The 16,930-nt window shown below is 38.2% G+C and overlaps 1 protein-coding gene across 4 annotated transcripts in view; it reads left to right on the top strand.

The window, feature by feature from the left end:
* The window catches only part of LOC112576959 (dynein heavy chain 5, axonemal-like), a 101,662-nt gene that overhangs the window by 50,819 nt on the left and 33,913 nt on the right, over nt 1-16,930 (top strand). For all 4 annotated transcript variants that reach the window (XM_025259851.1, XM_025259852.1, XM_025259855.1 and 1 more), the window contains 8 exons: nt 975-1,221; nt 1,582-1,823; nt 3,581-3,721; nt 6,922-7,171; nt 8,185-8,462; nt 9,988-10,203; nt 11,573-11,803; nt 12,322-12,485. In XM_025259851.1, coding sequence (XP_025115636.1) covers nt 975-1,221; nt 1,582-1,823; nt 3,581-3,721; nt 6,922-7,171; nt 8,185-8,462; nt 9,988-10,203; nt 11,573-11,803; nt 12,322-12,485 — 1,769 coding nt within the window. The remainder of the gene's footprint in view (nt 1-974; nt 1,222-1,581; nt 1,824-3,580; nt 3,722-6,921; nt 7,172-8,184; nt 8,463-9,987; nt 10,204-11,572; nt 11,804-12,321; nt 12,486-16,930) is intronic.

Raw genomic sequence — 16,930 nt, forward strand, 5'->3', positions numbered from 1 at the left:
AACAACTACTAAAAGATGTAGTGTCTCCCACCAGATTACCCAGTCCGCATGATTCACTTACACCTCAAGAGGTGCAAACACCACCCTCAACACTTCCACAACAACAAATAGACTTTGACCTCACCTAATACAGAAAAGAAGAACACCAAATCACTTTAGAAACAAGGCTTTAACTAAGCACTATTTTTGAAGAATGTACAGACATATATATATATACTTATAGCTCTCATGACTGGACTGGGAGTTTACTCTCCAGCATCATGTATTTATGTACCAGACTCCCAGTGCATATTTCTATTTCACAGCCAAGCTGACTGCCATACAGACAGCTGTTCAGACACTTCAGCAAAAAATGAAGAACACGACAAAATGATAATACCTTGTAATAACAGATTCCCTGTCAGCATCCCAGGAGCTAAAACACAAATCATCTAGAAGAATAGACATAGCATATGAGATACCGGCTCTCATAAACTACATTAATAAAAGATTGCTATGACAACTAAGAAAACATGTTCATCATCACTGTTTTATTTGCTCCATTACTCTTGTTGTCTGATGTTTGCCAATGTTTTTAAGCAAGTAATAAAGAAGTATTATAATATTATACTGGCCATTTTGTTCAAGAAACGTGTTTACAAAATGATGTAACTGAGTGGGCTACACTATTATCCAGTAAATTAACCTTAAAAAAATATATAAAATTATTCTTTCTCCTTTTATTTCACTTCAGGTTTTCACATATATGCATTAGCGTATGATGATAAATGCTGGACTAGTTTAATGACTTTCCGTTTATACTCTGGGTTTTAAATTTTATCTCAAGAAGAAAACTGACATTTGTTGATTACCTTTTGTACAAAGAAACCAGAAGATTTTTCTATGAGCAGATGTTTTGTTGAAGAAATGAATGCCTTACATAAAGAAAATTATGCGCTTTCAATTGCAGTTGACTTTCTGGTGTTTTATTCTAGCTGTTTGAGACTCAAAGAGTTCGCCATGGACTGATGACTCTTGGCCCTTCAGGAGCTGGCAAGACATGCTGTATTCGAATGCTGATGAAGGCCTTGACGGACACCCAAGAACCTCACAAAGAATGGCGCATGAACCCGAAGGCCATCACTGCCCCTCAGATGTTTGGTCGTCTAGATGTTGCCACCAATGACTGGACTGATGGCATCTTCTCTACTCTATGGCGCCGTACAACCAGGCTTAAGAAAGGTTGCTCTATTAATATTTATACAGTAATGGCCTCACTGTATCCGCCCCAGAATGAAACACTTCTAATCAAGAGAGTTTGTTTTTCTAAGCAGTCATTCATGACCTGATAACAATATGATTTTGTTGAAAATAACCCATTTGTTGAAGTGTTTATCTATCATTACTTTACTTGGCTCTCTGTGGCTTTTAAGTGTTACTTTTTCATTTCATTGTATGAATATACTACTCTCAGAGCTTATATCTCGCAAACTGAGATTTTAGACCTTGATGTTGACTTATCATAGGATAGCATCATTTGAAGATGTCCATAAATTTATCATACGTTAAATAACAGTTAAACTGGGCAGTTCTCTCATTCAGGTGAAAACGTGTGGCTTGTCTTGGATGGTCCAGTGGATGCGGTCTGGATTGAAAATCTCAACTCTGTTCTTGATGACAACAAGACCTTAACACTTGCCAATGGAGATCGCATCCCAATGGCTCCAAACAGCAAGATCCTGTTTGAGCCCCACAACATTGACAATGCTTCTCCAGCAACAGTGTCCCGAGTGGGCATGGTGTACATGAGTAGTTCTGGGCTGGATTGGTCTCCAATTCTACAGGTAATGAAGAATAAGGTGTAAACATGATATTTGCGAAGGTTCCTGTACCTTGTCAATATTTTTAAAAATCTAAAATTGTTGGTAGTGTTATTTTATAATTTACATTACTATTAATCCTGATGGACTGCCTCTTTAGGATGGTCAGGGTGTGATCAGGTAACCCACCACTTGTGCTCATTTCATGGAGATAATGCTAAAGGATTAGCTGCTGGGTGTTAAAAATTTATTATGGTAACTGCTTGCTCATCACCTACAGCTTCTTGTGTGATCATACACTAAAGTTGGTGGCGCTGATTGGCATGCAAGTTTGTGTTGTCCAAAGGGGACTGAGAGGGTAGTAATAGGGAGGAGGGGACTGCAGCAACCTCCCACTAGGCAGAACCCAACAACACATTCAGCACAATCTTCTGGGCACCTTTGCACATTAACCCTCCAGGTGAGCATAAAAGAAGAGGAAGATGAGCATCAAGAGAGAAGCTTGGAGAGAGCAAGACACAAGTTGCAACACTACTTGCGGATTGCAATCTCAACCAACAGCCAACTTGTAGACTTAGTGGAAATTTTGTCTAGAATCTGCACTGTTAGGTGGTGGAAGCACAAGTAGATGCAGGCGGACAGAAAACAGTTGCCATAACAATGTGGGCTGCAGAAGAAACACCAGAAGTTTGAAAGACTGGTTCAATGCTGTGAAATGGCTTATGAAAGAAATAAAAGATATGAAAAGAGGAATTCGCTAGACACTTACTTCAGTGCTAGAAGACGTTACGTCAGTCACACAAGTATGCTCAAAGAAATGACTGACTATGAAAACTAAACTTAAATATAGGCAAAATAAAAGAAATGAGACAGAATACGAAGTCAACAGATGCCATCACAGTCGACAGCAAAGAAGTGGAAAAATTATATGAATTTATCTACTTTGGCAACAGCAGATGCAGATGGTGAAAAGAATGTGAAGATAAAAAACTTTGAAATCTAAATTTCTAAGCAAAAACACAAATCAGATAGAAACATGAGACTTTTCAAAGCAAATGTCTAAGAAAAATGCTCAAAACAATCTGGTCAGGCTTAATTACCAATAAAGGGCTCCTCATAAATGCTAACTGCACAGATTTGGCATAAAATTATATAATCCAAAAAAGAGAGAGATTTCTGAAGCATGTGTGCAGAATTAAACAGATGATGCACAAAACATATAGCTCTTCATTGGGTCTCTGATGGTAAGAGGAAAAGCAGCTGACCAAAAGAAACCTGGCAAAGATCAGACAGACAAAAAAAGGGGGTCTTCAATTGGCACATTATATACCACCTCATCCTAGGAACGAAGGAAATTAAGTGTAAATATAACTGATTTTTAAAATAATTTTGGTGACAGTTGTGTAGTTTAAATTATTGCTCTGTTCAATAAATTTTTGTAGTTATTTTCCTTTGTGTGTCTTATGCTGGTAAGCAAGATTCAGCATCATTAAGCTAACAGGGCTAGCCTACAACACATGAGATACTCTCCCTTGGAAGAAACAGGCTACAGTGCTTCCATAAGATGTTTAATTTTTACTGTGGCAACCACTTGCTAATTGCCTTCTGCAAAATTTTAGACATTAAGACTAAGGCTGTCTAAATTCTGGGTGAAACACTGTGAAGTGTGGCATGGAACTATCAGGGGATGGTGAGGGGAAGGTTGATTGTGCCATGATTGTCCAGCCATCTTTGAAGACAGCACTGATTACAGTTGTTTTTGTTTTTTTTTAAATTTTCAGGGCTGGCTCTTATCTCGGCCATATCAGGAACGGGACGTATTTATGACACTCTTCAGCCAAGCATTTCCCCAAATGCTTCTGTATGCACGACAAAACCTTACTTTCAAAATGGACATGCTGGAAGCTTTCATCATTTCCCAGGTTTGTATGCTCTAGCACTATAGCTGTTTTGTGATCCAGAAGTTGAATCATGTACAATGATAAGGCTAATGCTTTCAGAATAATGTCTGAATTACAGAGTGGTTTTGCAGATACCTTTGATTATTTTTTGGTGGAAAATTTGTGCTGCCTCTAGAAAATATTACTGCTGCTTAAATTCTGCTCCTTTGGGGAATTCCCCATTAATTTGATAGTGCACACCATGACTTGTTATGAAAAAGCACTATGGAAAACCTCTTCAAATAGTAAATTTAACAAGAGCATTATACACAGATTTTAATTGTCAGAGTCTGTAAGTTAATTTGATTAATATTCTCTTTCTAACAAAAAGTTTTTTGTTTATTCCATGCGTTTATAATGTGAGAGTCTTTTTTTTTTAATTCTATGCTAGTGTACCAATGTCTGGTTTATTTATTAAAAAGCAGTCACTGTACTTCACTGTCAGTTCGTTAGCAACAATGAAGTGGTCATCCTCAAGTCTGCTGTCCTCTGAAGCTTCTCTTTTAGCTCTACTGTCTCTATCCAGGTAGCATGCTGTTGGTCATCAAATATCTATATATCTGAAGGGTGTGCTCTGCGGCCTGAGTCTAAGTATGAAAGGGCATTCACTAGTGTGAAACATCTCGTTTGCGCAGGCATAGCAAGAGTCAGCAGTGGTAAGTTCTGAAATGATGTCTTCCAAGCTGCAGCAGGTCATTGTTATCTAAACCCAGTTTCAATCATTCTCTCCAGGCAGAATAGAGTCTGGTGTGGGAGACATATTTTATCTCATCGTATGAAATATGATCTGCTTGTTTATAATTGCTGATTTCTTTGGACTGCCTGTCTGCCTCCTCATTCTGAGGTACAGGTACCACAGTGGAAAGGTATCCACTGTAGAGTTAGAGACATTCTGGAGCTAAGAGTGGGCATTTCACATCTGATGTCCTCCACTAGCCAGCTGGGATTGCTGCTACCCTGGAGGCTCTGATGATGTGTACTGCTGTCAATCAGGATCACTGTTTGAGGCCTGGGCTTTTGTGGAGTTCAGTGTGCTGAGTCCCTTTGAGATGAAACTGGATTTTGCTTTAAGACTAGCTGAGTGCAGTCCTGTTGGTATAGATCTGTCTGATAAACATGTCTCCTCATCTCTTTGTTACATCTTTGGCTGAGCTATCTGTGTATGTGTGGGCACATATGTAGGCATAGTATAGATTGAACAGTAGGGTGTAGTAATATCAGCAGGATATGTCGGCTGTATGTGAAAAGTGCAACAAAGTAACAAACTGTATTCCTTGACACACCTCATTGTCTGCTGCTATGGACCTACATGGTTTAGCATCAAATGTCGCCCAAGATGGACTAATGGACCAAAGCACTTGCTTCAACAAAGTAAGCACTAGAGTTTATCATCAGCCTGCAAGAATATAACATGGCCCATAGTGCAACAGAGCGCATACTGGGCCCATCATGAAAATATTCTTCTGTCGATGCTTGGAGATGACGATAAAGTCAATAACAAGGCAGCAAGGGGACATAATAAAGACCAAGCAGCTGGTGTGTCTCAACAGCAAGTCAGAGAAATTTGACCTCCCAAACTAAAGGAGAATGCTCAAATGTTGCAAGACTTACTGTCATCAGTGGAGAAACTCACACTGGAACCACCTCTCACAAAGTACCTCTCAGGTGAAGAACAGCAGCTTGTCACTCAGCCCATGATCAGTCAGATACCTTGCCACTTTCAGGAAGTCAAATGCTGTGTCAGGACTGTGAGTGAGGCATCAAAATCAATCTGTGTGATGGATTCTATGGATAGTTACATTCAAGCTGTCTTCAAGTCAAGAGACTTTATGCCGTCATTTCAGACTAAGCATAATTTTACTTACGGCATGACAAGAAATGAAAACTGGTGCCTGTATTGTTTATAATTATTGTCTGACAGTGCAAGTGTTATCAGAAACTGATCTTTTCTTAAATATAGAACTTTTGACAAAAAGAAAGCCTTTAGTTGAAAAAAACATGATTTTTGCATTTTTTTTTGGGCAGAAAAAGGGAGTTGCTCTGCTCATTGCAGATTTCTTTGCTTGCATTGCTGGTTGTACAAAACCTCAAATGTGTCTGTTGATCTGTTACAATTCTTTGGATGATGCTACACCCTATTGTACAGCATCTTTTAAGTCAAGGTTTCTATCTCATCTTGATTCATCTGGGTTTTCTTTTTCGACCAGGCATATGTCAGGGATGATGTTTCAGTTACTGTACAAGAATGTATAACAAAATAAGGAAAGATGTCACAGCATCCTTTATGGATTAGCTTGCTATAAATTTTCTCGATGACAGTTGATCACGGATTTGAATATTTCTAGTATAAGCTAAAATTGCAATATGAAGGTAAGTGTTATTTTAATTATATGTCTGCTTCTAATACAATATTGAATTATTTTCATAGTATGAAGAGAATTTTTTTTTAAATTTCAAGCTTTATGAGCTTTTTCAAAATTCATGACCACAGACCAAGTCTACTTAATTGTGCACTTTCTACCAGATCTATTACACAAAAAAGAATCATGCAGAATCTAGCATTTTAAAGTGTAAGAAATTCTATTCAATTTTATATGTGTATTTTAGTGTCATTTTATCAATAGTTGAACAGCACGAAATATTTAATTACTGACATAGAAAGGCTGTATAACATAATGACATAAAGAAAAGATTAACTAATGGGTTACACACACATGCACGGGAGCTGCCACAATAGTGTAGGGTGTCTGTTTCTGGTGACCCTGTGCTCTGTGGCTTACCTGGAGAGAGGGAGATGTGGGGGGGGGGGGTCGCATGGCAAGAGGGGAAGGTAGCCAGGGTACCTTCAAGAAGATTTGAGGGTATGAGGAATAAGAGGAGGGAAGACACAGAGTAGAGGTGGGAGAGTTACCCCATCGAGGAGATCATGGTTTGTGTATGTTTATGCCTTTTCTGGCGCCATCAACCAGATTAAAAGAATTATCTAAACCCACATCTGTGTTGAGTGTTGCAGTGAAGAATGGGAGACTGGGCAAGCAACCCCACCATCTCCCCTGTTACATAAAGGAACAAAACTATTTTCACTGCATCTGTCATATGTTTGAAGCTCCCACAGCTATGGAAAGGCATTTAAAGGCTGAATATTAAAATATAAACTTTCACCATCCATGGGATTGTTACAGGCAGTCACATTGCTGACAGGGCTGATTCCTGAAAAGGATGACAAGGACAAAGAACACACACAGCCAGGAAAAGCTTTTTATGAGCACCTCTTTATCTTCACACTGATGTGGAGCATCGGGGCTTTTCTAGAGCTAGACGACCGTGCCAAAATGGAAGAGTTTTTGCGTCGTCATACCCCTAAACTTGACTTACCTTTGATCCCATCTGATTCAGAGGCCTCTATTTTTGACTACTATGTGGACAAAACAGGTGAAATATTTTTAAAGATTTTTATCTTTCAGACATTGTAGACCTATAAATTATAAAATAATGGGAAACTATAGATTTTCTTTTTCTTTCCTGATTTGCCACTTGACTATTTGCAGCTAAAAATGGGCAGCTTTAGTGACAGTTGCAAAAAAGATGATGTTCTGCTTTGGCCTGTTTTTATTATTATTACACACTTTTATTTAACTCAGTAGATATGTCTGAGAACTTTATAATCGTTTTTCACCCACTTTGCAGCGGCCTAGACATAAATAATTTTCAGCAGTCCCTATGTAGTAAAATATATATTTTTTAATTTTTAAATTTTTGTATGAGAACTAACAGGTGGAATTAGGAGAGATAGGTAACTGCTGCCCTAGGGCTAGTAAACTGTAGGCTATCCCCTAATTCAGCCAATAAGAAGGGAATAAAGTCATAAAGTCAAATGAAAAAATCAATAATAAAATAATTAACACATTTTTTTTTAAGTATACTTTTGCACTAAAAAGGGCAAAATTTAATTCTTTCCTTAGGTCTCGAGCTTTTCTTTAATACAAAGAACTTAAAAGATAAGTGTGAGAGGCTGTCTTGGAACTTTGATCACTCCAGAGCCCCTCATACATTAATATTTGAGTTGCATGTATTAAAGAAAATCCCAGGAAAAAAAAGAAAAAAATGTTACCCTTTCTAGTACATTTTAAACAAAAGTGTATTAAAAATGCTTTTTTTTACTTACTTTATTATGTTATTGTTATACAAAGTACTACATAGTACTGTGATACACAGCAATGTAGAAACCAGACCTGATTTTATGAAGTTACACATTTGTGTACCATTTTCTGCTCATATATTGATCCAATAAACCTATTTCTTGCCTCTCACAATGTAAACAAGCACACACATTTGCATATACATTTATGCAAAAATGAAAGTGCGTTTTAGTAAGCATAAAATTTTTTGAAGATAAACAAGATTTGGCAAATGTTGGGAATAGTCTATTGGTGTAACTGTTTCAGGAGCCTGGAAACATTGGAATGAGCTGGTTGTGGAGTACATATATCCTAAGGACTCTGTACCTGAGTACACATCCATTCTCATACCAAATGTAGACAACGTGAGAACTGACTTCTTGATCAAAACAGTTGCCAAACAGAACAAAGCTGTGCTGCTAATAGGAGAGCAGGGAACTGCCAAGACAGTCATGATCAGCAAATATATGCAAAGTTTCAGTCCTGAAGTTTACATTTCACAAAGCATCAATTTTTCTTCAGCAACCACACCATTGCTAATCCAGGTGAAAAATTAGAAGTGCCATTTTGTTTATGTGTGAGCATGTCTGTACATCAAATCTGAAATGTATACATTAAATGAGATTGATTGGTTACCACAATGATTACTTTTTCCCTGTGCTGAAGGTATCATATTATGATTTACAACCATGAATACTGCATGTGTAAAGGAAGCAGCTGAAGAGCCATCAGTTTGTTAAGCAATTTTGTCACAGGAGTTATAACGCTTTCCTCACAGCAGACTTCTACTTCCACTGATAACTTAGATTGTTTAGACTTAAAGTGGAGGTGGGGATTATGATGTTTTGGGATAGATATGTTGTGTTTGTTTTCTGTATGCTGAATTGCATGATTTTATACTGGTAATATCTTATTACTGTTTTAACAGTATTTTCTTACATTCTTCTTTGTCTTTGTCACCACATTCTCTCACTCTCACGGCATTTCCTCAGCGGAACCTTCGTTCAGCAGCCCAATTCAGACTTGAACGACCGACCGTTCAGTCAGGGAATACTAACAAGAAGACTGTGGGTTTTAGATCCTTCTCAAATGTAGCCCCGCTTTTGTGGAACTCGCTTCCCCTCTCGACCAAGGAGTCTGCTAGTCTTGCATCTTTCAAGAAAAATCTTAAGACTCACTTGTTTAAACTTATTTGAAGTTATCATTTGACCTGCAGTTTGGTGGCTGCTGGGATCACCGCGCATTGAGTGCATCTTTGTGATGCGGATACTAGCGCGTTATAAAACTACATCATCATCATCATCATCAACTTGCCCTGTTTCTCTCACTGTCTGTAATTTTGTGTTTTTGTGTGCATGCATGTCTGCCTTCCCCTAAGCACGGCTCCGCACATGAGAATCACAAACAACCAGAAGACAGCAAGCTTGATAACTAATAATGAGACTTGACACAGCATTATTATCTTAAACACTATTGATTCTTTATTAGTACATTTAATTAAGTGCATTGTATATGAAAAGTATGTAAATTAGTAATTCATTGCTTTCATTTTTAAAAGTAGATGATATCAGAAAAGGAAATCAGACGACCTGTCTGGTAGTGTAGTGTTTAAAACATTTGCTTGTTACCACGGCAGTGAGTTCTGATCTCAAGACACTGTATGTGACACCTGTTTGTAGGGCTGGGCCTTGGGAAGGAAGATGTTTCTGGGTACTCCAGTTTCTTTGCTCCCCACCTCCAGTGCTAAATCACCTTAACATGAAAGCACTTTTCTAATAAATAAACCAACCAGCAAACAATTACCTTTCCTCATGCTGATTTAATGAAATAATACATATTAACTTTTTGGACCTTATCGATGCCTGAATTTTCTAATGGTTATACATGTAGTGCATGACATCTATAAATGTGTTTTTCACAATATGTTAATGGATTTGCATGTGTTTGGTCTCAACAAGTATCTGCATATTCAACTCTGTTATAATTGTCTGGTAATGAAATACTGGAAAGAGAAATTTACATTAAATGTATTGTGCCTTGTGAGAAAAGTGCAAATTATGTAAATTTCAGAGAACAATAGAAAGCTATGTTGACAAACGAGTAGGAACAACATTTGGCCCTCCAGCAGGCAAGACAATGACTGTGTTCATTGATGATATCAACATGCCAATCATCAATGAGTGGGGAGACCAAGTGGCCAACGAGATTGTACGCCAACTGATGGAAAATGGAGGCTTCTATAGTCTGGAGAAACCAGGAGAATTTACACATATTGTAGATGTTCAGGTAAACTTAATTGATGTGAAAGCAGATCAGTCAATACGTTTATCTTAAGCAGTGAAGAAAACATGACTACTTTTTAGTGGGACCCAAATAGCTTGTAATTTATATCTTCCTGTCACTGCATGGGTACTGGAAAGACTGAAAGAAAGCTTTTACAACTTTAAAGTTTATGGACATGGCATATTGTAACAGACTTTTTGATGCATTCCTTCTTTACTGTTCTATTATGTATATATATCCATGGGACACATTAAGAACATGGAAACATAAAAGTTTCCATTAAATGTAAGGATTGGTTACCATGGAAATAAACCAAAATGGCCACAAGACAAATTTCAAAATATAATGGCATACTTTAAATCTGTTTGTTTCTATTTATTACTTCCTGCAAAGCCCATAAAATTATACAATCACAGGAAGTTTGTCTTTAATTTATTTTCATAACAAAATTACACAAATTTACAATGAAAATTCATAGCTTTGAGTTCAATTACCCAGGCAAATTTTCCTAGCCTAATTTGAAGAACTTTGTATAAACAGTCTTCAAATTTTCTTTGCTCTGTACTGGCTAGGGAGTTATTAAAATTAGAGTGTGACAAAAGTTGAAACTGAGAAAAGTGAGAAAGAAGTAAAAGAACTCTTTGTCAAAAAATGGGTAGTACAAGCAAAGAATTACAGGGCCACTGAAAATTTGATAGCACATTATAGTCATGTTTGCCATCTTTAGATAGGTGGAATTCAGCGCTTTCTTATGGTGAGATCTATGACATATTTTACAGATTCACTTTTGATAGAGTCAAAGTTTTAAGACTCATCAAAATGTAAATATATATATAGTAGGTCACAGCCACTTATCAACAATATAGACATAATAAAGTGTTTTTCAAGGTGTTATGAACTAAATGAAGTTAAGTAAATCACAGAAGGGGTGTTCAAAATTCAGAATATATGATAATCTCAAAATTATACCTTTTGTCAAAATACACTATCATGTCCCCACTTAAGTTAATGTCCAACATATCCTTTAAAAACATACACAATTTTTACTAAAACATGAAAAGCCAAAACACCACATCTATTTGGTGGATAAGCAGAAAACTGAATTATAAAGAACTGATGATGGCAATAAAAAAGGCAGGAAATAAAGCAGATGATGGTTAATTGAAGCAGAATCTAGTATCCCATTAAATCTGTTGGTATTATCTTTATCCTTATATCTTACACCTGCAATAAATCAGCAGCATTAAAGTAGACTCTCTAATATTAATTACTTTATCATAATGATTGTGTGAGATGAATTTAATATAAATTCTTCACATGAGAATTTAGAAATTGTTTCACTTTGTCATCTATACCCATGTATTTTGCACAGTTTCTGGCTGCCATGATTCAACCTGGTGGTGGTCGTAATGATATTCCACAGCGGCTGAAGCGGCAGTTTGTTATTTTCAATTGTACACTGCCCTCTAAAACCTCGATTGACAAGATTTTTTCCATCGTAGGATCAGGTTATTTTTGTGCAGAGCGTGGCTTTACATCTAATGTGTCTTCCTTGATTGCTGAATTAGTGCCTCTTACTCGTAAACTGTGGCAAGTGACAAAGGTAATTATTGTTTGTGTAATTTCTATGTACAAATCATATATTAGAAATTTCATTTAAAATGCCATTTTCACAGTGACGGTACCATGCCAATGACTTAAGAAAATGTCTTCCAGAATTTAGGAAGGTTACATATGAGAAACATCTCTCTTATTGCTGCATTGCTTGAATTGAATGAATACTTTAATCATTGGGGCTATACATTCTGTGTTTATTTTTTATTATATAGATCAACCAGTCTTGATATCTTTTAGAGCATACAGATATATACCCCACCACTCAGCATATTATGCATAATGAATAATTTTTGTCTACACCTTGGATACATAATCACATATTATGCATATCAAATGACATCCTTCATATCTTTAAAAACCTGTTTTTATGTTCATCTTAGCCCTTTGAAATATTGCAAGGTTTAAAGCACAGTGGAATTTGTGCTAGACATAATGTGCAGTGTCTGATATTTAAACAGAAATTTCTTTGCACATATTTTTAGACTTTTTTTTTTCTTTTTGAAGATAAAAATGCTGCCAACCCCAGCCAAGTTTCACTATGTCTTCAACCTGCGTGATTTGTCACGTATCTGGCAAGGCATGCTGATCACTATTTCATCTGTGATCATCAATGAAGAAGTCTTGTTGCATCTTTGGAAGCATGAGTGCTTCCGGGTCATTGCAGACAGGTATAACAGTTGAATGCAATCACCATTTGTAATGATAAAACAAAAGATTTCTTATCATTGTTTGGAATGTGAGGAACTTAGATGGACCTTCATGCATTTTCTCTTCTCACAGAATAGTCAAAGTTAGCTCACCTTTATTGGTGACAGACCTGAACATTCTTAGCAGACTATTTCATGCCTTTCTGGTTGTGTGCATGTCTCCAGAGAAATGCTAATTTGCAAAATCAGAGCTAGCATTTCTGTTCTCTTCATGAGGTATGCACCTTTGAACTTGTTGAGTATAATGGAAGTCTATAGTTAGATTAGTACTTTTATGCTATTCAAGAGATCATGTGACTGAATAGGACCACTGTTTCTGGAAAGACATTTCCTTGTTACTGATAAAGGCCACAGGAATAAACTTATCCACTTTTAGGAAAAAACTTATCACAGAAATTGATATTTATAAAAGAAAATTTGAGGATAGAAAAATAATGAAGTCCAAAACTTTGTGAACTATCCTCATTCTAGAAAACCCCAACAATATTAGACAAAAAAACATTTTAAAGACATAAAACAATCTTCATGGATTTGGTTATTGCAACTGTCTCACTGTGTTATCTACATTAGTAGAGAAAGGCTTATAAAATGCCTGCCATTTTCAGCCAGTCCTCTCTCACTTAATGAATAACTGCACAAAACTGCTTCAGTTTATTTCAACTAAATAGAACATTCACTATGCAATTCAGTTGAAATAATTTAAACAATCTTGTTTCCAATTATTAAATTTGCACCAAATATAGGCTTGCTTGTTAATATATAATTTTACCATGCCTCTTAACTTGTCTGCTGAATGGGTAATGCATTTTTAGCTTATTCTTGAAGCTCTTACATTGGCTACGACTCCTATTCATTTCATGTTTATAACATTTTCAAATTACCCATCAAGGCACAGCTCCTTAAGTCATGTTCATGTGCTATGAAAAACAGGCCCTATGATGCACACAGCAGTTTTAGCTGAGTGTCATCAGTTATAGTTATTAGTAATGCTGCAGAAAATGAGCTTCAGATTCGTAGGCTTAGATAGGTCTAGTATGGGATGTTTTTACCTGCAGCACTTTCAGCAGTTAAGTCTTCATAGGAGAGTCATTCAAAAAGTTCTAAACCTCACCCAGAAAGAAAAGCCACAGCTGAACATTTTTGTAGTGATAGCACCTACTACTTATAAAACTAGGATAACTATTACAGATTTCTGTTTTAATTTGTGTGCATGTGAGGCCAATGTAAACCTGAAGGGTAGTGCGACAAATCTAAAAATATACAAAACAGAGCCCCAAGCAGTCAAAGTATCTGCAAAAGAAAGGTGTTACACCCAAGGAAATCCATGAGGACACGATACAGACAGTTGCTAAGGACTCCCTTTTATATGCAACTGTGCAGAAGTGGACTGCTGAATTTAAGTAGGGCAGGGTCAGCACAGAAGATGGCCCTTGGTCAGGTTATCCAAAAACCTCAACTACTAATGATTAATTTGATGCCATTCATGACATGGTTTTGGAAGACATATGTCTTACTGTCCAACAGAACTCTGGTTTAGTTCACACTGTTTTGACTGAGATCTTGGGGATGAGCAAGCTGTCTGCAAGATGAGTCCCACGAACGCTGATGCCAGAGTAGAAGCTGCAAAGGGTTGACATTTTCAGGACACTTAAGCTGACTTGCTTCCAGGCTGACTGTGAGAATCTCCACGACAGACTAATAACTCAAGATGAAACCTATTTTCATCATTTCAAACCTGAATCAGAGATTCAAAGCAAACGGTGTAAGCACTGGTTTACCACCATCGAAGAAGTTCAAGGAGACAGCATCTGTTGGCAAGGGGATGGCTTCTGTTTTTGGGGATTCTGAGGGCATAGTCATGACAGACTACTTGGAAAAGCTAAAAACTATTAATGGACAGTACTATGCATCAGAATTAAAACAATTGAAGAAAGCTATCAAGTCGAAATGCAGAAAGAAGTTGAGGGCTGGTGTGCTCTTGCTCCAGGATAACGTACTCACGTGTCCATTCACTCTGCTCAGGTTGCAGTAGCTGAAGCAGCCAATTGTGGCTTTGAATTACTACACCATCTTCCTTACTCACCAGACTTAGCTCCATCGGACGTCTACCTGTTTCCTTAACTCAAATCCCATCTATGTGGTTGCCATTTTGAAAACAAAGATGAGATCATATGTGCTGTGGAGGAGATTTTGAAGGACCAGGATGCCACCTTCTTCCATGATTGAATTGCAATGCTTGAGCATTGTTGACTAAGTGCATTGATGTCTAGGGAGACTATATAGATAAAGTGCGAAAAACTGTCTTGTTTCTGCAACTCCTCCTGGGTGAGGCTTAGAACTTTTTGAACGACCATTGTAGTATCCACCAGTGGGGCACATGGCATGCAAAATGCAATCTTCTTGTTCCTATTTGCCCCCAGTGGAGCATAGGGCCGCAACCACAACCCGCCATTGGACCCGGTTCTGGGAGTCCCTTTCCAGTTGGGACCATGTCATGCCAGCTGTCTCTGCCTCTCTGTGGACTGATCTCCTCCACGTCTGTCTAGGTCTCCCAACCCTGCGCCTCCCCTGTGGGTTCTAGGCCAGAGCTTGTCTTGTTAAATTGTCGGCTGGCTTTTGTAAGATGTGACCAATCCAGCCCCACTTCCGCTTCCTGATGTTTTGGCTGGCAGGTGTTTGGTTGGTTCTCTCCCACAGGTCTGTATTGGAGAGCTTCTCGGGCCATCTGATGTTGAGGATGTGGGTCTCACTCGCCATGTCTCAGATCCATACAGAAGGACTGCCTTTACATTTGTATTAAAGATGCGGATCTTGGTGTGCTTTCCATTGTGGATCACCTGGCATGTCGAGTCCTCATACAGCTGGTGGATGATGGCAATGAACTTTGGTGGAAATCCATAATGATGCATCAGTTTCCAGATGGTTTCCCTGTCTACGGAGTCAAAAGCCTTCTAAAAATCCACAAATTTTATGTAGAGTGGCGACTGCTATTCGATGGACTGTTAAATAATAATTCGCAGTGTAGCGATTTGGTTTGTGCACGATTTTCCCTGCTGAAAGCCTGCCTGTTCTTGCCTTAGTCTCAACAGCATAATCCCACGCCAATTGCTGCACTGTGTCAGGTCGCCTTTTTTGGGTAGCTTTACTAGGTAGCCAAGCTTCCAGTCTGCTGGAACTTTGCTCCTGTTCCCAAATTTTCTGCAGCAGAGGCTGTAGCATCTCTGGTGTGGCTGTTGGGTCTGCCTTAGTGCTTCTGCAGAAATGCCATCTGGGCCTGCCGCCTTGCCAGAATGCAAGGACTTGATGGCTTTGATGATTTCTGCTTTGGTTGGTGGGTTGGTGTTTACTAAAAGCTGTTCTGCAGCTGGGAGAATGTCCAAAGTTGTTGGTGGTGGTGGTCGGTTAAGTATTTCATCAAAATATTCCGCCCAGCTTGATCTTTGTTCTGCATCCCCAGTGATTACGCTGCCATTCTTATTCTTTATTGGTCTGCACGCATTGGTGTTTTTCTTTCCTGACAGAATTCTTGTAATTTCGTATAGTCTGTTTGTGTTATTTTGCCCAGCTGCTTGTTCTTCCTCTTCTGCCATCCTGTAAGCGAACTGTCTCTTGTCATCTCTTGCACTCTTCTTCACTTCTTTGTTTATCTCCCAGTATTTTGCTCTGAGTTCTTCTTTTTCCTGCTGGTCTTGACATTGGTTGGTCTTCTGCTTCAGCTCTTTCCTTTCCTCTATCTTTTGTCAGGTCTTTAAAGTCAGCCATTCCTTGTGCTGTTTTCTTTTGTTTCCCCAGAAAGTTTGTGCAGGCAGTCTTCCACATCTCTTGTAATCCTGTCCAGTGGTTGTGTCCAGTGGTTGGCCACTGTTTCTTCCAGGAGTCCCTCCAGTGTCGCAAACCTGTGTTTAACTTTGCAGTTGAACTGTTTTTGCTTTCTACAAACTCTAAGAAACTGCACGTTGAATTTGTGGTGCGGTCTGTCTGATGAGTCATGGAAGGACCTCAGCTTTATCTTTATGGTTGCTTCAAGCAGGTGGTGGTCTGTAGCTACATCTGCACCTCACTTTACTCTGACATCCAGCAGACAACTTCTAAACTGGCGATTAATGGTAATGTGATCAATTTGGTTTTCTGTAGTTCCATCTGGTAAAGTCCAGGTGATCTTGTGAATGGTTTTGTGTGGAAAAACTGTGCCTCCGACTATAAGGTCATTGAACAAGCAGAAGTCTATGAGCAGCTCACCATTTTTCATTGCAGTTGCCCACACTATGCTTTCCCATTATGCGTCCTTTGTCTGTGTTGTCATTTCTTGGCTTTCATGTCGCCCATTATGATCTTTAGGTCTCGTTTTGGAATACAATCAACCAGTGCTTGTAGGGAGTTGTAAAAGTCTTCTTTTTCCTCTTCTT

This window comes from Pomacea canaliculata, linkage group LG12, assembly GCF_003073045.1.
Source record: "Pomacea canaliculata isolate SZHN2017 linkage group LG12, ASM307304v1, whole genome shotgun sequence".
NCBI lineage: Eukaryota > Metazoa > Mollusca > Gastropoda > Architaenioglossa > Ampullariidae > Pomacea > Pomacea canaliculata.